This window comes from Penicillium hordei, assembly GCF_028827395.1.
Source record: "Penicillium hordei strain IBT 12815 chromosome Unknown utg000003l_segment0_segment0, whole genome shotgun sequence".
Taxonomy (NCBI): domain Eukaryota; kingdom Fungi; phylum Ascomycota; class Eurotiomycetes; order Eurotiales; family Aspergillaceae; genus Penicillium; species Penicillium hordei.
In genome coordinates, this window is record NW_026623144.1 from 5063022 (window position 1) to 5083930 (window position 20909).

Here is a 20909-nt window from a genome sequence, read left to right on the forward strand (position 1 = left end):
GAAAGCTCAAGTAGCTCGGATGATTCTCTATCCCGAAGAACTACACTAGCTGCCGCTGAGCAAAGTCCACCACCTGGTATAATTTCCATTGATTTTCCTGGGCACTTGATGTTCTTGGCATTGATTGAAGACTTTAAACCTATTTCCGTGAAGGGTATCTTCAGCGGCGATAGAACATCGCGAGACGACCCCATTTATTCGAGCGCAGCCTTGTGCATTCGAGCTTTACTGCCGCTCACATCTTTGCAGATTGACTCGCTCAATTTGTCTATCTTCAGTCTCCTCGCGAGTTATATGGGAAACTTGAAGAATAACTTAAAGCTAGCACAATTCGCACAGTCATCGTACACGTCCGCCTTGAAAAAGTCGCGTCCACATATCCAGAAGGTCATAGGGAATGGCCAACCCAGTGCTCAATCAAAGGCCAACCTTGAATTGATTTTGCTACTCGCTATAGCTTTTCTGGCATTTGAGGTGAGAATCAGGTCCATAAATGAAAAGGAAGTCTCATTTCCTTTCTGACCGCTGTTTCTAGTTCGTGAACGAAAATGAATACTCAGAAGCTGCCCTTTTGGCCCACATCCGTGGTGTGTTAAGCATCTTAGAGCTCTATGGGCCGTGTAATTTCTCTTCACCAGAGATGCGACAAGCTTTTTGTGGATTCAGGGGGATCTATGTACGCCTTCAAAATCCACTGCTCGTGCTTCCGCTAACGATCCTACAGCTTTCAGTTGGACTTAGCGAACATAGTCCAACCTTCCTAGCAAGTTCAGATTGGATACACCTCCCATTTCTGAATATTCAGAAGACCAGAATGGAGCTTCTTCACGATCTTGCGTTGCAGATACCATGGCTCTTTTACCGAACAGATCAATGGGTTGATGGGCTTGAGAATTATGCCTCCAATGATTCCAACCGCGGGAAAATCTCAGACCCCCCGAAGCAACAGCTAGAAACCGCTCTCTCGCTTTTAAATGATTACTGGGCGGTCTTTGATCAAATGGAAGAGTGGCAAAACAACTGGAAAGCTTCCGAACAAGGCCCCCTGTATTGGTATTCTGGTACCCCAATGCCCAGCAAGGTGATCGAGGTCGACCCAGTTTGTATACCTTCATTCCCGGATGAAACGTACCAAGTCCGCTTCCAAAATACCCAAAAGGCAGGACTTGCTGCTACCTTCTGGTCATTTAAGCTGGAACTTCTTATCGGAATGATCAAACTCCAGAGAAACTTATTCGGCACACAAGTTGAATCATTGGAACAGAACCTTGCCATGGCAAAAGAAACATCTTCTCTGATTCTGCAAACCGCGCCATACCTTACAAGTTGTTTTGAGGGTGCAGTGGCTTCAAAGGCAGCGCTTCGAGCTACAAGGAGATACTTCGAGCTGGGAGCTTTGAAGCAAGACTTCGATTCACCGTTAACTAGCATGAGAGCGTGAAACGGGTATCTCATTCCCAGTCTCTATGAACATGAACTTGTGTATCACCAGATATGCTCGGTCTTCTTTTTTATCGTGAGAAGAAAGACTTCGGAAGAGGTTAATGAAAATTCTTCTAACACAAACACAGAACGTAGGGCTATTTACGTAAGACTATAACGCCATAAATCGATGCCATCATATCACAAACCCTTACAATACTGAGGCATTGCTAGAAGCACGGCACGAAGAAGGGAAAGCATCATTCGACAGACCATCAACACAGATAGCCGAAGGAGGGACCTAGAGACCGGGTTATACTTTTTGGAAAAAAACAAAAAAAAAAAAAAAAAAAAAAAAAACACTATGGCCAGTGACTCCGTATTCGTATTATTCCGTAGGAACATCCGAGGTGGAACCCTAAATTCAAATTTGAAAGCCAAGTCCTGAATTATGTAAAAGTAGTCAGCCACTTAACTAAATAGCCCTTCGTCTTTTTAGGTGTCCAGGTGTATACGAAGGTGGTAAAGAAAAGCATACTTTGTGCAAGAGATCTTTCTATATAACCTGTGATGATGATGATATGCCTCATGTCCAGTGCCGGACAACAGGGCTAGACCTGATTAAGAAGTTCATTAAATTCCAGGATGTGGGAAAAATACAGCCTATTTTACCACTAGACCATAACAAAAACCTCGGTTCCTGTTTAGGGCCTAGGGGGGGCCATATCCCAGTCTGACACAGGATTCACTAGACTTCCTGTCGGGCCTGTAGTTACTCCGCACTCCGTACTCCGCAGTCTCAGCGAACAGCCTATAATCAATTAGAGCTTATTTTAGACTTACCTACGGAGCAGGGATGTAGGCCATAGAATGAATGCAAGACGCAATCTCTGTTGACCATGATCGAAACCCCCTTGATTTACCTTCCCACAGAAACACATATTTCTATGGTTTTGGTCGCGATCTTGCGCTATATCCTTATAGTATACATTATTCCTACCCTTTTACATTATGACAGTTTCTGATCTTGAAAGCGCTAGTTTAATGCGGACCCTAGTCGCTAGTAACCGAGTTTGGTAGTTGATGGCCTGATAAACACGGCCCATATGCATTGCATGACCGGCACATACCTGTCCCGCGAGGTCTAACTGCCAAATCTCCATGATGCTCACGTCCCTGTATCCATGATTCTTATACTCTTGAAACAGAAACCCACGGTCGCTCTACGGTGTTAATTTAGGATATAGATATATGATATAAGGTGTGTACTATTATCGAACAATAAACTCATTTTCTATTCACCTTTGGTAAGGCGTGGTACGACAGGGAAACTTGCATTGAATTCTGTATGTTGTACTTTCGTAGTCTCCTTATCACAGTTATCACAGCGACGGAGGACGGAGAGAACAAAGCTAGAGCATCTCGGCACACATACAGCCTTGGCCCACCCCCGTCAAGGTCAACCCAATGATCGTCAACGGGAACCTCCGCATAACGTGGCTAACACTGCACCAGCCCCATTTAGGCTTCATCCGTGGATTATGACATGCCGCTTATGTCCCACCCAATCCCATCTATTGAAACTGCTGCACGATTGCGGGGCCAACGGCTGAAAACCGTTGGACATTAGTACCATTTGGCATTTCAACGACCTCTTAACCTCCTCCGTTCACCCCCTCCTTCCTTGTAACGAGGGGTCAGATATCGAACCATGCCGAAATCGAAAGATATTGAAGTGGTATGTCCATCCATAGGTTATTCTTCTCATATTCTAACAGGCTATAGGATACGGATGTCTACTTGTCAGCCAGTTATGCCGACGATTGGCAGTCGTAAATACTCCAAATACCCCGTTTTTTCACGTCATTAATTTCTAATGCGACTTGTACTACCCAGGGAGACTACATCTATTGGCACCTCGATCTATAATGGCTTGATGGAAAATGGCAGACGGTATGGTTTCATCGTACATTTGGCGCACCCGGGAACTCGGCCCATTGCTTACATGCACCTATTATGTGCAGGTATCAAACTCTGAGCGACAAAGAATATCTGTATGCATGTCATAGCATCCGGCATTAAAGAAGCTGCCAACTGATGCTCAATTCTCACCAGGGTTCCGGCCGATGACCAGGCATTCGAGTCCTATGAAGCTGGGTACGTATGACCAACCGTTCTATATATCATTTTTACCCTTAACACTCTCAGCCATCTGCTCGCTCTTGTTTTAGATTCGGAACGAGAGAACCCGCTCTTTAGATCGCCTGTCGGGAAGAACCCTACACATGTGCTTGATATTGGAACGGGTAAGGGTAACTGGGCTATGTACGTCAGAAGAGAACCCCTTCCTTGTCCCGTATCAGACAGGACTTATACCAATAACCATTTATGCAGTGATGTTGCCGACATGTTCCCGTCTGGTGAGTGCCATTTCCCCCATATACCGACAGGGTGGTAAACTAAAAGCATACAGCGACTGTCCGAGGAGTCGACCTCTTCCCACCTCCCATTACATGGATGCCACCCAACTGCATTCTCGAAGTCGACAACATCCTAGAAGAATGGACGTGGAAACGCCCGCTCGATCTAATCCACATGCGAATTATGACTGGCTCATTCGATTCCGCGGGGTGGGATCACGTCTACAAAAGCTCCTTTAAGTAAAGCACCCACGTGTCCTAACCCCATCCATATCCCGCAACCATGTGCACTAACACCGGATCTCTCGTAGAAATCTACGACCAGGAGGCTGGATCGAACAACTCGAAGCTAGCACATCCATCCAATGTGACGACGACAGCCTGCCGGCAGATAGCATCCTACGAACATGGGGCCCGACTATGGACGCGTGCGGTGCGCGCGCTGGACTCTCGCTGGATACGCTTGATACCATGCGCGGCATGATGGAAAAGGCTGGGTTTGTGGATATCCAGGAGAAGCCATATCAGTGGCCGATTGGACCGTGGGCTCGAGATCAGAAATATAAAGAGGCGGGTGTGGTGAATTTCCAGCATTGGCTTTCTGGTATGGAGGGATGGTGTATGCGGTTGCTTACCCATTTCGGTGCGCCGAATCCTTGGTCCAAGGATGAGGTTACCGTTTATTTGGCAAAGGTTCGCTCGGAACTTAAGAATCCAAGATATCATATTTATCAGAGAGCGTGAGTTCGGCATAACCCCGTGGTGTGGTATTGGTGGATATGTCATGCTGATTCTGGTTTAGACGACGTGTGTGGGCGCGCAAGCCCTTCCCCGGAGAGCTTACGCCTGAGATGACTCCTGAGATGACGCCGATCAAGGGCGAGGAGACGTGAAAGAAGTGGCATTGAATATTCTCTTGTCAAGTAAGTGAGTTATTGGTTGGTTATCATGATCGGAGGCGGTACAGGAAGGGAAATAAATCAAGACATTTGAAAATGTCCATGTTTTATCTACAATGCTAAGATCGCAAAGGTAGCGATATTAAAATCATGTATTTCTTCGAGTTTTATGTCATAAGCTAGTTCAATTGCGGGAAATGGCTCGCCATTGCGCTTTTTATCGCATGGTTGTATCAAATTCAGGATTCCAGTTCCAAACTCGTCAACTGTGAGGAAAAGGCTCGCCGAACCCACTCCATGTATGTCTTCCACTTGTGAAGATCACCCGATGTCTCCGCACCGGGGAACGCTTTGCTCAGTTCTCTAGTAATCTTCAGAATGCCGAGCGATGCCTCCTGGGCCTTCTCCAACTCTTGTTTGACGGCGTTCTCCTTTGGCTTGAAGGAAAGCACAGTGGTGTAATGCTCTGACAAATCATCCAGCCGCCGCTCAGTATCCTCCGGTGCAATCTTAATCAGCTTGGATGTCATAAGATTGCTGATTGCACGGATGTCTTGTTCGTCATCGATACCTGCGACGATGCGGTCAAAGAGGTCGGCCATATGGGTGCGGGAGAAGGAAGTGTCGAGCGAGGCGTAAAGGGTTTCGTAGGCACTCTGTAAACGAGGATGTCAGTGGTGGGCTATGGTGAATAATAAGAGATACTGACCTTTCGCAAGTCGAGCCCATCATCCACTTTGTGTTTGAATGGACCCATCTGTACCTCACGAATGAGCTCTGGCTTGATTTTGGTGTCACCAAGAACAGCCGGCAGCAGCTCTTCGAGGTGAGGGAGCAGAAGATCCATCTTGTTATGGATTGCAGAGTTAAGGGTGGTCAATGCAAGTCGGTGGTTGCCCAAATCGCTATCACCAAGCATATTGGTTAAAAGGGGCACCATCAACGGGCGCAGTACATCGTTGTAAGCATCACTTGAATCAGCAAGGGTGTAGCGGAATGCCGAAATCACCACGCCACGAACAGCCGGGTCATTGTTGGCCAGGTACTCCTGTAAGCATGAGGTCAGTATTGATAACATAGAAGAATGAGCACGACTTACTCCGAAGTGGGGGATGTAAGAACCAGGGTCAAGGAGTGCCAAGCGGCCGACACATTCAGCCCCAACAGCCCGGTTGTCTTCCTCTTCGGACACAACAAGGAGTGCGTGCCACAGTTTGTGGGCGGATGGTGCAAGATCCGGACGTACGACCTCGGGATGCTGGAGTAATTCTCGTACCGAATGAAGAAGCAGGTAGCTTGAAGCATTTGATTTTTCCAACCCATTCAGAATGATTGGGAGATAAGCCTTGACGCTACCTGCTGCAGCATTTCCGAGGGCAGTGGCGGCAGCCAAGCGCACATAATCTGACTGAGATTCGAAATGGGGAATGAAGAGACCCGGAGTCAACGAGCACTCTGGGCCCATTCGCAAACCAATTTCGCCTAGGATAGCAAGGGCAAGGCATTTTCGGCTATCATCACGTGCAGTCTTAAGTTCTGTTGAGAAATCTTCCATTGTGACTCCGAGGTTCGGTCCACCGTGGACCAGAAGGGTGCCAACGGCTCTTCCGACCACTGATGAGTCCCCTGTAATTCCAACGTCACGGAGAAGATTCTGCATCAAGCTAGCACCCGCACCTTCGTCGCCAATGACTTTGACCAGCAACAACAATGCTTTGAGAACAGTTCCGACGAGTGGCTTCGTCACGATTGAGCAGATAGAGGAGATTAAACTGTCGTTGACCATTAGTTTTGCGTTGCCAGGGACAAGTTTGGCAATAATGATCAACGTGGGCGTGAGGGTGTGGAAATCAGCTGCAGTGAGAAGAGGCAAAGCAGCATTCTCCAGTGCTGCGATCGTGTCGGGGGTGAGGTGAGATCTTATGTTGGAGTTCATGGAAAGACTGCGGAGAGTTTCCAAACATGCGCCTCTCAAGGCACGATCGGATTTGCGCAAGTTCGATCCCAGCTCAAGGGCCACATTGTTGACCCAATCACTGGAAACATCCTGTTTGCAGCTGGCTAGAACGACGACATCATCAACCGCACGAACAGCGGACAGACGAGTTGTCTCGTTCTTCACCCGGTCGACCAAAACAGCCAGACCATTAGATCTCTTCTCGGATGAAAGGAACGCTACACCTCGTTCTCCTGACGTACGTGCGAGAATCACACCGAACACATGGATCGCCCGTTGACGGACTTCGAGATCGGCGCTTGTGTCGGTGATTCGAGAGTAGACAACATCATAAAGCTTCTGCAGCTGCAGAGTGACATCGGAAGGATTGGCAGACACGCGTGGGGGTGTAATTGCTTTCACGATTTGCTCCACGGCGCCTAACGCCTCACTGCTGACTTTGTAGTTGCGGTCGTTGACGGCTCCGACCACTCCGGGAACCAGGGCAATCAGGAATGGCAATAGCGCGTCAGACAGATGGGTCTCGGCGATCACGGCAATGAGACCTAGGGTTTCGATTTGGAGGGTACCTGCACTGACAGCAGCCCCAGTATGAGCCGCTGTACTCCCTGACAGAGATGAGGTCTTGAGGGCATCCGCAATGAGGTCTTCAATTTGTTGAAGATGGTCTGCAAGACCACCATAGCGAACCAGGGAAAGACTTTTGAGGAGAATGATGGCAGCTTGCTTGAGCGGAATCGAAGCCTGCTTCCACACTTTGACAAGGTTCTGTACAATCAAAGGTACGGAGCGGGCCAGATCAGCCTGAGAACCCGATTTGGGGGACGACGGCACAGCAGGAGAATCCATCGCTGACGAAGTTCCAGCACTCGGCTCGAAGTCGATCATTGACGCATCACTATCCTGGCGTCTGCGCTTGCGAGAATTCTTCGAACCACCCACGGCCTCCATAAAGTCATTGGATGTGACGATCATGGAGCCCTCGCCTGTTTTCCGAACAAGCGCCGTCAATGTCGACACTACCTCGAGTTTCACACTCTCTTCTCTTTCCCTGCTAATTTGGGAGATCAGAGCTGGTGCAATTTGCTGGAACAAGGCGGAAGCGTCCGAAGCGCGACCAAGCCCGTAGGTAGAGATGACGGTGTAGAGAAGCTTGGCAGCACATCGGCGTACCTTCCAGCTCATGTCGTCAATGTCACTGTAGCCTCCTTCTTCCTCAAAGTCCTCGAATTCGTCGTCTTCCAGGTCGGGCTCCTCCGTGGCATCGTCACTCCCATCGTCTTGTGTGCCTCCCATCTCCTCGTCGTCCTCCACTTCGGCAACGTTTGGATCATATTTTAAAAATCGAAGAGCTGATCGAGTGGTGTTCGTTAAGTAAGGTTGCATCTGTTTGTTGCAGGAGCTGATCAGTGCCTCAAGCGTGACCAAGGCGGTCTCGCGGAGCTCGTCCGCCTGGGGATCATGTTCGTCGTCGTCCGAGTAAGACGACATTGTGGCGAGGATGGAATCACAATAGATGTAGTTTGGTGAGATACGTAAAGTGGAATTGGGTTGACTCTGCGGGCACACGCGCTGGAGATGTTGGTGTTGGGGGGTCATCGTCACGGAGCCTGGAGTCGCAGGCAAGCTAGCTGCCCCGCGCTAGTCCCGATATGGCAATAAACTCACGTGCGCGACCTCTACTGCAAAAAATCGAGCAGATCGAGTGACGGTTGGGCACGTTGTTTAGAGGCTAGAAGAGCTTGAAGACCACCTTGTTTCCTTGCTTTGGCTCTCTTCTTGCTGCTCTGGTTGTCACCTGCCTTGGGATCCGTTGAGGCCTGCGTCGAATCTTTCACGTCAACCCCTACAGGAGTTGACCCTCGAGTAGATGTAACCGTAGATGCTCTAGACGAAGGTTTCGAGACAGGCTTCCTTGAATTCCTTTGAGGTAGCACTGTCCGCTGGTGGCAGCGCAAACACTTGTACACGGTGGCACCCGCGGATGCCGATCCAGAGCTTAAAGGCTTGCTTTTTTTCGGCTTGATCTTAGTAACTTTACTCCATTGGGCATTTCTAATGCTACCACACCCTCCACAGTGATCTTTCTTCTGTAGAACATTCAATGACTTAGACTCCTCGTGGAGAAGGCGGGTGTGCACCGCTAGCAGATGAGCCGATGTCGATGAACCGAGGGGGACAGCCGAGACAGCCTGAATGAGAAAGGAAGGATCAATGTGAGACATTGTGCGGTCTTTCCTATTATGGTAAAATGGATTTAATTCAAAAATCCAAATAAAAGTCAACTGAAAGACAAAGAGAATGGAGATAAACGGAGAACAAAGAGGACAAACGGAAGACAATAAGCCAGCCCGTTTGCTATTTTCCGATTCAGAGATTTGCCGCGCGGGAGCTTAAAACCCAGCTCCACCCAGCGGCTTCTTCCCATCTACATCTCTCTGCTCTCTACCCTTTCCATCTTCCACCCAACACTTCTCTCTTACTGTTCACCTTTGATTTTCTTCCCTGCAGCCCTCATCGACTTTGTCGCAGGAATTTAGTTGCGAATTTTCCTTTCTGACAATCTCATTTTGAGGTTTGTCTTCTTTTTCTGTGCTATCACAATCCGACAGCTCAGTTGGATTCGTCCACGATGGCACCAGTACGCATTGCCGTGGAAGGCTGCGTAAGTGAAATTGCGTGCATGGAGAGAACCCCCACTTCATATAACATATCCACTTCACAGCTTGTTGCTAATCGTTTTATATAGGGTCATGGCAGTCTCAATGACATCTATGGGACTGTTGATCGCAAAGCCACTGAGAAAGGCTGGGACTCTGTTGATCTTGTCATCATTGGTGGAGATTTCCAGGTGGGTTCTCTGTCATGCCTCATTCCACACGAGCTCAATATTGACTGACCAAACTAGGCTTTGCGTAACGCCAATGATGCGACTTGTCTTTCGGTTCCCGACAAGTTCAAGCAAATCGGTGATTTTCACGAGTACTACAGTGGTGCCCGTACTGCTCCTTACTTGACACTGTTCATCGGAGGTAATCATGAGGCAAGCAATTACCTTTCCGAGCTCTATTACGGCGGTTGGGTGGCCCCCAACATCTACTTCATGGGAGCAGCCAACATCGTCCGCTTTGGACCTCTCCGAATCTCGGGAATGTCGGGCATCTGGAAAGGTTACGACTACCGGAAGCCCCACTATGAACGACTACCCTATAGTAGGGATGATGTTTCTTCGATCTACCACATCCGGGAGGTGGATGTCCGCAAGTTGCTGCAAGTGCGCACCCAGATCGACATCGGCCTGTCCCACGATTGGCCAAAGGGCGTTGAGAAGCTTGGAGACTTTGGAACGCTGTTTCGCAAGAAGTCAGGCTTCAAAGCTGACTCCGATGCTGGAAAGCTCGGAAGTGTCGCTGCACGTCAAGCTCTGAATCATCTACGCCCTGCCTATTGGCTTTCGGCCCATTTGCACGTACGCTACACTGCCAATGTGCCCCATGACCCACCTCGTGCGGATTCCACTTCATTGACTCCCCCCAATCCTGATGATCCTGCCTCGGATACAAACAATGAGGCTCCGATTCCACGCAGTGATGTCAACACCAACACCCTTGCTGGCCACCACTTGCTTGGTACTGCTACTGGAGATGAGCAATCTCGCATTAAGGCTTGGAATGAATTCGGAGATAAAGCCCGACGGGCTGAGAAAGAGAAGCGTGACCAAGATGAGTTCATGCGTATGGTCAGGGCGAGACAGCCGAAAGCTCCACGCAACATTACTTTCACCGAAACTGCCAAGATTGGAGGTGGTCCCATTCAGACATTCGTACGTGGCGCGGATGGAGAAAAAGTCGAATCCGTCCCCATCGATGGCGAGAACATCGAAAGCGTCGACAAAGTCAGCCAGGGAATCAACCCTATGAATGCCTCTTCTGAGGAGGCGGTTTTCAAGCAGGATATATTGTTTGCTGGGTCAACCGAAGATATCCAGACTACCAAGCATGTCAAGACGACCCAGGACGTCAAGACAAGTAATGATGTCGCGGATAACATTGACAAAATCAGTATTTCTACGAGCCCCAGCAGCGCCGCAAGCGTGAAGTCTCCCCCGGCTGAGAAGGCTCTTCCCAAAGCCGACATTTCTCTTAATTGGGCTGATGATTGCTCTCCTGACCCCTGGTGGAGCGATGGTGTGGATGATCGAGTTCGCGAAGTGGAATTCGAGCTCCCAACCAGCCTTGAGAAGTCGTGTGTACCCAAGGCTGCCGTGAATAACCCAAGTTCCGAGCTTCTTCCGCCCCCGGAGATGATCAAGAACCTTGTGACTCAGTTCCTGACCTTGGACAAACCACATAATCATGATGACTTTGTTGAACTACTCGAGATTGAGCCAGTCTCTGAACATGATGGTTCCGCGATGGAGTCTCCTCTGCGACTCATGTACGACAAGGAGTGGCTGGCGATCACTCGTGCCTTTGCTGACGAGCTCGAGTTTGGTGGAAACCCCAAAGGCAGTGTCCCTGCTCATAAGGGGTATGAATTCTACCAACAGCGCATTTCTGAGGAGGAAGAATGGGTTCACGAGAACGTTGTTAACGCTGGATTGTTGAACATTCCAACTGACTTTGTCCCGACTGCCCCTGTCTATGACCCTCAGGTTTCGATCAACACACGGGAGCAGCCGAAAGAGTACACCAACCCGCAGACCTCTGCATTCTGCAACCTGATCGGGATCGAGAACAAGTTTGACATGAGCGAGGAAGAACGGCAGGCTCGCATGGAAGCTGGTCCACGCCCCGATGAACCTCGTCAGCACTTCCAGGGCAACCGCGGTGGACGTGGTGGACGCGGCCGTGGTGGACGCAGTCGTGGTGGTCGTGGCGGACGTGGTCCTGGGCGCGGCGGTTACAGTGGTCGTGGCGGGCGTGGCAACTCAGGCCCGTCAACCCAGAACGCTGGCGCCTGGTAATTTAACCAGTGCTTGGCTCGCCCGCCTACATAGGGGGCACTTGTGCGTTTCTTTGGTGGTTTGAATCAGAGGTGCGAATCTTTTTACGGAATATCTTTTACTAATTTCTTTTGTTTTGCTGTCTACAAGTATCTACATGAAGTGATGAATCCGCACAGTGGGGAGTAGGGACCAGTTTACTTTAGTCGGGAGGTCCTCTGTTTTCGACTTCAGTTTCTGCATACTAGTGACTCGATAGAATAGCTTGCTCTGCTTCTACATCGCCCGTGTTCTACCTGCACATACCATGTATCCAGGGCGGTGTTTCTTTTTTTATTGTTTTGCCTGAAGTCTGTCTTCTATTTCAATTACTAGTCCCCAACGAATAAATGAGATTCCAGTTCCAGATCACATCAACCAACAATCTTATTATAGTAGCGACATCAAAGCCCATGAGTCAAGCCACTTTAGCTTCTACTGGTTCGTTCTAGTATTGTAAGGTATAGGTTAGCACCATGTTACATATAACTTGTACTAATTAGCTCATTGATAGCATCTATTTCCCAAACTAGTATTTCTGCCCACACGAGATTAGCGGGGAAAAATATAATGGAGACTGGGAAAACAGAAACAAAAAAAGGAAGTGCATCATCCGTGAATCGAACACGGGCCTCGTCGATGGCAACGACGAATTCTACCACTAGACCAATGATGCTGAGGAACCAAGTGAATGTGAAAGCTGATTCGTTGGTGATATTTCGTGGTCCGTAGTTGGATATCTAAGGTGAGCTAGGATTATTATCAGATCAAACCAATCATGACCTATCTTTGCCTACTCTTATTTCGAAGGTTGATGTTTGACAGATTTTGAATATTGATTTGTGGAAAAGGGTGTGTACTGTTCTTATTGTATCCAAGCATTTGGTTTCATTCAATCTCCTCGATGCGCGGACGCCCAGTGGTTTCCCCTGCCATGGGATCAACCTGCAGACCGGCGATCCTGTCACCCAGGCCAAATTGTGGACTGAAGGCATCTTGATCATCCTGGGCGCCAATGCCCCACATTAAAGACTTCTCCGACCAAGCCTCCAAGCTTTCAATCAAAGCACGCAGATTTCCACGAGCGAGCCCATCCTCCTCAGAACCCTCGACGAAGCGGAGAGTGCGTAGCATAGCAGGGATGTTTCCAATGGTTGACTGTCCTTGCATACTGGAACCATATGGAGTTGCAAAATTGGAAGTCGAGTCATCCAAAAGTGAAAAACCGAATCCGATATCCTTATTACCGCGTGTCTCCCGCGCTGCCTCGAGAGCTTTCAGAATGTCTAGAATAAGAACAATACTCGCCCGGCGGAGGATGGCACTCTCAGGTTCCCTCTCGAGAGTTAGGGTAGCGAGCCCGAGCTCGACAGCGGAAGAAAGAATGACGGGACCAAGACCGAGGATGTTGACATTGATGGCCGAGCCAAGAATGGAGATGGCCGATGCCCGAACGCGCAGGTCATCAGGGGCATCATCTGCGGACGCACCGGCAGCCCATGCAGCAACGACGTTTGTGGCGTATTCTGATTGCTCTGGGGATTCGTCGTCCGAATGAAGTTCTGTGAGGTCGAGTTCTGCAGCAGCTTTGGCTACTCCAGATGAAATGGACCATCCTTCGGGCATGGCCGATTCTTTTTCCTTTCGTTGCGCGCGTTCCTGTTCCCGCTTCTCCTTGGCAAGTTGCTTCTTGCGGATTTTCTGTGCATGTTGCTTGTTGCCACGGCGTCCGGCGACAGCAACCATAGCTTCACCAAGAATTTTGGCCGTCTCACCGGCCAGTGCATCTCCCAATTCCTGGACTGTTCGCAGTAGAGACTCGCCAATCCTGAGCCTTTCGTCCAATGCTCTTTGTTCGCGTCTGTCTGCGTATTCCTCAACCAACGTTTTGATCACGGTACGTGGGTGACGTGAGGCAAGTATGCCAACTATCTTGATTGCACCGAGATATGCGTATTCCTCGTTGGCAGCGGTCTTAGATGTGTCTGTGATAACTGAGAGCAAGAGTGCGAGGGTTGACCCTACATCTAGAACGGGTGACGAGTTCATGATCAGCTTCGAAATCAGCGATAGGCCTTCGGCCTGCACAGGTGGTAGATCTGAGTTGAGGTTCGCAAGTGCTTGACGATGCGTTTCAAGGTCCTGAACATGAGCTGGTACTGCCTTGATTGCGGTTTCGTCTGCACCGGCAAGGTGAATCTCTAGCAACATAGACGAGGTAGTTGCTGATTTGGAGAGGATAGAAGGGAGAAAGGGAATGAGTTGATCGAGATCCTCTTTGAGAGATCCAAGGAGGGGCTGAATTTCAGCAGTAGGAGAAAAATCAGCGGATGCAAGAAGCGTGGACATCAAACTGAAGGCTGTTGAGACGGACTCAAAGGAGTCATTACCGGATTCCTCCTTGTCTTTGTCCTCCGTTTCCACTATATTAGCTAAAGATGACAGGGATACCTTGCTATTTACTTTGTCTTGCATCGCCCTTTCTTGTGCGCTAAATCTATGCAGCTCTCCATCAACAACTTGCTTGATAAGCTCTAAAACTCGGAGCGGGCGTCGAGTCAGTGCTTCTTTGAAATTCTCAAGCAGCTTCTCTGCAACCTTGGCACTGACAAGCTTCTGAATAATGTTGTCACTTTCACCAACGGGACCTCCGCTCAATGTGTTGCGTGGGACTGCAGAGCCCTGCGGCTGCACTAGCCAGTTTTGACTGACATAGAGGAAGATATCACCGGTCCGTTCCTCACTGCTAGGATCCGAGCCAATGAGACTAACGAAAAGCTCCGCTCGTGCTTGGAGGGAATCGATCAGTCGCACCAAGTTTGAATGCTCGTTTGCTTTCTCACTCCGTTTTTGCAACGCGATTCCAGCGTTGGAATCTTTATTGTACGTCCATGTCGCACCCCCATCCCAAAGAAGATTATCAACCAGCTTTTTGAGGGGTTGGGCGCCAACGGAGATTCCAAAATACGTCTGGAGCAGGGGCAAGATTCTTTCATGGAATGAGGTCAGGCCGTCCTCCTGAGAGAAACAGACCAAGCCCCACAACGGAAGAAGAATCGGATACACGATTCGTTTCACGAGACCCGGGTTTGGATGCTGCAATGTCAGACATCTCAGTCTGTTTAGAGCCAGGTCCACTGTGACACCATCCACTAGGACATTGGACGTATAATCCGCTTCCGGGGGGTCCGGCATAGAGCCTTCGATATCGGTGAAGCGACTGATCCATCGCCTCGATTTAGCATCGAGGTTCGCGGCGAGCGCATTGAATATCGGCTCCACAAAGATGGAGTGCCCAACAGTGCCAGGAGCACCGTAAGCACGTTTCCCCAAAATTCCATTACCGACGACATACGACGCAGTTTTTCGCAGATCCGGATCATCACCATCTATTAATGCTAGCAGCTGGGGTGCAATTGTCTCAAAATAGACGGTTGTATCAAAATCCGATGGCACAGAGGAAAGGAGTCGTGAAATTTGCATGATGGCCTGCACAGTTAAACGAGGGCCATTTGATTGGTCCTGTGCTTCCTGGCCTAGCGATGGGGAGAACTGTGATGCAATGAACATGATGGTTTGCACTACTCCGCCGGGTCGTAGCGGAACTTGCGAGATCTGGCTGGAAATTGTTGACTTGAACCATTGCGCAGTATCCGACTGGAGGAACGCAGACAATGTGGGCAACAAGACGGTTGTTGGGGTACTGTAGACTGTTAATATTACTCCAGATAGCAAAAGCAAATAAAACATACTCATCAATGATCTTGGCCAGCGTTTTCTGATACATTTCCCTGTGGGATGATGCCACAGTATTTGGATTGAAAGCTAGATCAGACGTGCCACTGATTATGTCACTTAGTATACGACCACGAATGATCGGCTGGAGGCTTGGTTTTGGGTCAAAGAGAACATCAACCAGAACGTCAATTATGCGGCGCAAAAGAGGCCCATCATGCGGTACACTGCTAGCAACTGTTTGAGTCTGCTTTGCAATGACGCCGGCTGGTAATACCGAGATCACCCGCTGCTGCAGTGGGATCCCAACACCAGATGATAGCGAAGGATATATTCCTTCTAGGGAAATCAAGTCCAACAATGCATGTAGCATCCGACGGCGCTTGGCATCTTCTGATGGTGACTCTTCAACCTCCCCACATGACTGAAGAGACCCGTATTGGTCATCAGGTGAAACAAAAGATCTATGGATATTGGTCAAGATGTCCAAAGCCTTATTGATCACTGTTGGCCTTGCGGCATCATCACCAGCACTATCATCCTCCCCCGAAGTCCGACTGAGGATCTGCAGCAAAGATTTAGCTTGAGTCTTTTGTATTTCCTCTTCAAGATAGTCAGCACCAGAGACTTAAATGTAACTTGATATCTGGAGCGTGCGTACCTCGATCGAGGACTGGGGTCAGAAAGTTTTTAGCAATGTCAAACGCTTCGCGAATTTGCTGTGGTCCTCCCATCATAAATACTTGTAAGATCCTATCATGCCAAATTCACGCCAATAAGAGTATTGGCCTCATCGACATCGTCCAGTTCGAAAATTGAATGAATAATCACGAACAATTGCGGCCTTGGCGTTTGTCGTTGATTATGTCATAACAAGCAAGTACTTAGCCAGGGTGTCACGTGTTAATCACGTGGTAGTCGCGTCAGTCTCGTGGCCCGTCGCGCTTGCCCGCATTGGTGTTGTCGCGTCAACCTCCCAAGATGTTGTTGTTACCAACTCCTATCCACTACTCATTTCACACCCTTTGAAGAGACACTTAAACCGCCGTGACCAGCTTCTCAGCTACCACGAATCTTGCTTGTTTTCACGATATTCATTGGACCAAATTTCTGTTCAGACTTGCCGGTGTTCCACCGTGACCCTTTCCTGAGTGTGGAGCCACTCGAGTCTCTTGCCTTCCGAGGTACACATGTACAGATCAACCCTCTCAGATCTCCATTTTCCTCTGCTACTTTTAATGGTGAACCGTCACGTATGTCTCACCCTCGGTGACTCGTACCGTTTCGGCGCAGAAGACATTGGAGTCAAACCCTAAGCCCTCCTCGGTTCAATGTCCTCACGGACACAGTTTCACGGATTGTGCATGCCGGATAATACGATTAGCTGAAACAGACTGTGATGGTCCGATTAGGCGAAAGATATTCGACTTGGCCAGAGCCTTCGGGCACAAAAGACGGTTTACTATGCGTTATCCAAAAGGAGACCGCGTCGGTTTACCAATGCTGGACGCTGCATGCCGGTCACAAAACGGATGGTCGCCCTATGCCTCGGGTAACAGTTCAGCGAGAAGAGAATGCGGGTGAAGCATGTCGGGTACTTCCATATCAGATGTCACCTTTAGGACCAACCACGACAGCGCGACCAGATGGCGATTGAATGCGACATTTAAGTTCCGAATACCCTAGGGCATCAAATTGCTTGGCTCGGAGATTTGGAGCCTAGAACACAGCAGTATCCTTACACACAGTCATAGTGTCAGCATATCCAACCAATCCACTCGCCGGAATCAACATTCCTCTCCCTGAAAATTGCCCAGGCATTTTCACAGTTGAAGTTGTCGCGAGGTTGTTTGGTTACGCCGCCCTATGATTCTTCGATGTTGGTCTCAGGAGCACATAGAAGCTTGCGAATTGTTGTCGCGTTCCGGATGGCAACGAGTTTCCCCTAAGCTATTCGGTGTTTTTGGAACTTATTTGCCTGTATTCTCTCGTCAATTCTGCTAGCATCAACTGCCTGCTCCTGCACATGTTTCCTATTCCAGGATCCCTGGGGATCTTGCCCCTGCGTTCCACCTTCTTGGGTTCTGTTATTCCTACGCCCCACAGGCGGCTAGGCGCCTCGTATCACGGCACCCGCCACCGATTCGACTTCGTCAGAAGATCCCGACCGACCGTGTTAACCATCTCTTCGCAAAGTAGTTTGTGAATAGATCGATGGGCGCCGACTTCAACAATGACTTCCATCATTGTTCCTTCCCTCGGGAAGAAGGAAGCGATTTTTCTGGATGTTCTTTGTCCGCTTCACAACACGCCCTCCTGAAAGATCCTCGGGTCAATCGGGAGAGGAAACAAAAACCTGTCCCAAAGGGTACTGTACCACACACGGGAGGCTCGGCTTCATACTCATGCGACGGTATCGGCGAAACAATGGCGAGTTGACTGGAATTGCGGAGATGGATAGCGACTGAGCACATTCGGTTGAGCTTACTGTGTCTCGGCCAAGTTAGGCTTGTCTTTGTGAAGGTTGTGTGGAGTTGTGTGGGGTTTCGTGGGTCTGAGGGATATGTTCATCGGTTGTCGTCTGCTCCCAGCATTCCTCAACTCCTGTTTGCGCCTGTATTTGATGCTTGCCCTCTTATCTCTCGATTGATCGCAATTGTTCTGGTCGGAGAAACGTACGGTTTCTATCCTGCGAACGCTTTAACTCACCAGCCCATCTCCAGTTGGCATGGTGCCGATGTCCTTGCTCGGTTCAAACGTGTATGCGTCGTGCAGTGGGTGTTGTGGGACCTCTCTCGAGTGAGGATCAAAGCTTTGGCTTGTCTATGATACTCACCAGCTGCTATGCGTTTCCGGCTGAGGCTCGTCCGTATTGTCTGATTAGAGTGAACTGAAAAGCGACGAATGGGAAATCGGGCGATCTCTGTACCGCTAGGGAACTATTGTATTATCATTGGGACTTGGACGTTGTGTCAATGATGGTTCTTTACACGGGAGCAGAATGTTTGGCCAGGCGATAGCCGGTGGACCGCCGTTTCTACTACTTTGGTGGTGGAAACGGCCACTTTTTTTTTATAAGTACCCCCAAACACCCCTTTTATTCCAAGATGATGCTAACTACCTACATTCAGATTCTAATGTCAAGCGGAGTACCCGATGATTCAACGAAGGAAATTGAAAACCGTCAATATGCATTGTGAGCTAGCTAGATTCATGCACAGTGCATAATGTATGTTCTACATGAAGATCTGCAAGCATCCCATGTAGATCTCAACACCAGATAAAGTTATCCACCTCACCGCCCTCCGAGTATGGGTAAGCGGTGACACACATACTGGCAGAAATTGCATTACCTCATCCCCCTCTTTGTCAGCCCCTCAATGCACCTGCCCCGCGCAGAACAGGAAGGAATGTTCCCGTGGATCCGATAATTTTTTTGCGATAAGAATTTCTTATTCAGTGCCTTTACTACAACTACAACTTCCCCCGAATATTCCTCTGTAAACAAATATTTGCTTTGGGATATCAGAGTCCACCTTCTTTCTCATTTCTCATTAATTTCCACAAACCTTATCCTATACAATGGTCAGCAAAGCCGACAATGATGCCCTCGAGGCGCAGTTCGAGTCGCAATTTCAAAAGCCCGGCGATCTTGTGGAGCGTGATGAGGACACTGGCGCGATGTCAATCGACTCACTTTGCATGAACTGCCACGAGCAAGGGTTCGTTTCTACCATTCAATTCTTATGGTTTGCACATTGCTAATTTTCAACCACTTCAGAGTCACGCGCCTGCTTTTGCTCCGAGTCCCTTACTTCAGAGACATCATCCTGGAGAGTTTCGAATGTGAACATTGCCACCTCAAGAACAACTCGATCAAGTCGGCCGGCCAGATCCAGGAGCGTGGAACTGTTTACACTTTAAGGGTCGAGAATGAGGAGGATCTTCAGGTATCTATATCCAGCTATAATGTATGCTCTCCCGCTCGAGCTAATTGGATATTTTAGCGCCAAGTCATCCGAAGTGATGTTTCAGGGTTCAAACTCACCACTAAGCTCGGCAACGAGATTGAGGTCCCCAAGGGAACCGGCCAACTGACCAATGTCGAAGGCAGTATGTGACACCAAATGCAATAAAGCTCGATTCCACGATGCTAACCTCATTATGTATAGTGGTTCAACTCATTCATGAAAGTTTGTCAGGAGAGCAAGATCTCCGTAAAGACCAAGCTCCTGAACTTCACGCCGCCCTTGTGCCTATCATCGACAGTCTTGAGAAGATCATGTCTCGTGAGGATGCTTTCCCCTTCACCATCTCCCTCGATGACCTCACTGGAAATTCGTGGATTGCGCCTAACAGCACCGATCGCGGCAACAAGTACAAACGCCATGAATACCCGCGTACCCACGAACAGAATGAGGAGTTGGGAATTTCTGCTGACACCAACGCTGTCAACCAAGAGGACACTGCTCAGATTGAGGCTGGTGACCCGGAGGATCTCGATATCGTTGATGGCCAGGTCTACACCATTCCTGCAGAGTGTCCTGGCTGTAATAAGGAAGCCGAGGTGAACATTAAGAAGGTTAACATTCCTTACTTTAAGGAAGTTCTGCTGTTTGGCACGAACTGTGGACACTGCGGCTACAAATCTTCCGCAATTAAGACCGGTGGCGAGGTACCCGAGAAGGGCAAGCGTATCACTCTCCAGGTGGATAACGAGGTTGATCTCTCGCGTGATATTCTCAAGAGTGACACAGCAGGACTTTACAGCCCCGAACTTGACCTGGATGTTCAGCCAGGAACCCTCGGTGGACGTTTCACCACAGTCGAGGGATTGCTAGGTTCGTTCCTCTATTATTTGATTAGATTGACCCAGCTAACCCTTTTCATAGTTGAGATCAGGGATCAGTTGAAGAGTGCCATTTTCGATGTTGACGATTCCACACACTCCGGAGGTGACAGCATGGTCTCTTCTGATAAGGATAAGTGGCAAAGATTCTTCAGTCGTCTCGACCAGGCTATCAGCGGCGAGCTTAAGTTCACTATCACATTGCAAGACCCGATGGCCTCTTCTTACGTGCAAGATCTTTGCAGCCCAGCTATCGACCACCAGATCACTACTGAGGACTACACCCGCTCTGCCGAGGAGGAAGATGATCTTGGTCTGACAGACATGAAAACCGAGGGTTATGAGGAGGCCCAGGCCCAGGCCGATGCTGCCAAGGCCGATGCCGCTCAGAAGGAGTAATCGAAGGATTTATGATGTATACCCATCTCATGAAACTCGGGATGATCTGATTCTTTTGGGGTTCTTGCATAACGGCGTTTGTGATATGTACTTTTCTGCTGGTGTCATTAAAATATTCAGTCATAGATAGGAATGAAGTCATAAAAGTTATTTTGCCTAATACATTTTTGCACTACTTAGTAGTAAGACTGTTAGCAGCAGAGGTCTACTGAGAGGGCCATCCCGAAGTGTATGGCCGCGATGA

At 49.0% G+C, this 20909-nt stretch overlaps 6 protein-coding genes across 6 annotated transcripts; 4 read left to right on the top strand and 2 right to left on the bottom strand.

The window, feature by feature from the left end:
- Positions 1-814: 814 nt before the first annotated feature.
- On the top strand, positions 815-1441 carry N7537_007122 (uncharacterized protein; the record flags this gene model as incomplete). The annotated part of the gene is made up of 1 exon (XM_056898179.1): positions 815-1441. One exon carries the CDS (start codon positions 815-817, stop codon positions 1439-1441), a length of 627 nt encoding a protein of 208 aa, XP_056753964.1.
- A 1692-nt stretch (positions 1442-3133) lies between these two features.
- Positions 3134-4735, top strand: N7537_007123 (class I SAM-dependent methyltransferase; the record flags this gene model as incomplete). The annotated part of the gene is made up of 10 exons (XM_056898180.1): positions 3134-3160; positions 3208-3254; positions 3319-3375; positions 3447-3476; positions 3538-3579; positions 3631-3747; positions 3817-3842; positions 3896-4082; positions 4154-4582; positions 4645-4735. The coding sequence occupies 10 exons, from the start codon at positions 3134-3136 to the stop codon at positions 4733-4735; spliced, it is 1053 nt and encodes a 350-aa protein (XP_056753965.1).
- A 245-nt stretch (positions 4736-4980) lies between these two features.
- canA (putative cullin binding protein CanA) lies at positions 4981-8189 on the bottom strand (the record flags this gene model as incomplete). Its single annotated transcript, XM_056898181.1, has 3 exons — positions 4981-5397; positions 5451-5789; positions 5841-8189. The coding sequence occupies 3 exons, from the start codon at positions 8187-8189 to the stop codon at positions 4981-4983; spliced, it is 3105 nt and encodes a 1034-aa protein (XP_056753966.1).
- A 1141-nt stretch (positions 8190-9330) lies between these two features.
- Positions 9331-12414, top strand: N7537_007125 (RNA lariat debranching enzyme; the record flags this gene model as incomplete). Its single annotated transcript, XM_056898182.1, has 4 exons — positions 9331-9363; positions 9448-9549; positions 9607-11660; positions 12216-12414. The coding sequence occupies 4 exons, from the start codon at positions 9331-9333 to the stop codon at positions 12412-12414; spliced, it is 2388 nt and encodes a 795-aa protein (XP_056753967.1).
- A 156-nt stretch (positions 12415-12570) lies between these two features.
- On the bottom strand, positions 12571-16151 carry N7537_007126 (RTP1/Tango6 family protein; the record flags this gene model as incomplete). The annotated part of the gene is made up of 3 exons (XM_056898183.1): positions 12571-15385; positions 15435-16020; positions 16079-16151. 3 exons carry the CDS (start codon positions 16149-16151, stop codon positions 12571-12573), a joined length of 3474 nt encoding a protein of 1157 aa, XP_056753968.1.
- A 2848-nt stretch (positions 16152-18999) lies between these two features.
- zpr1 (zinc finger-containing protein ZPR1) lies at positions 19000-20665 on the top strand (the record flags this gene model as incomplete). Its single annotated transcript, XM_056898184.1, has 5 exons — positions 19000-19139; positions 19199-19367; positions 19425-19530; positions 19590-20258; positions 20310-20665. The coding sequence occupies 5 exons, from the start codon at positions 19000-19002 to the stop codon at positions 20663-20665; spliced, it is 1440 nt and encodes a 479-aa protein (XP_056753969.1).
- Positions 20666-20909: the final 244 nt, after the last annotated feature.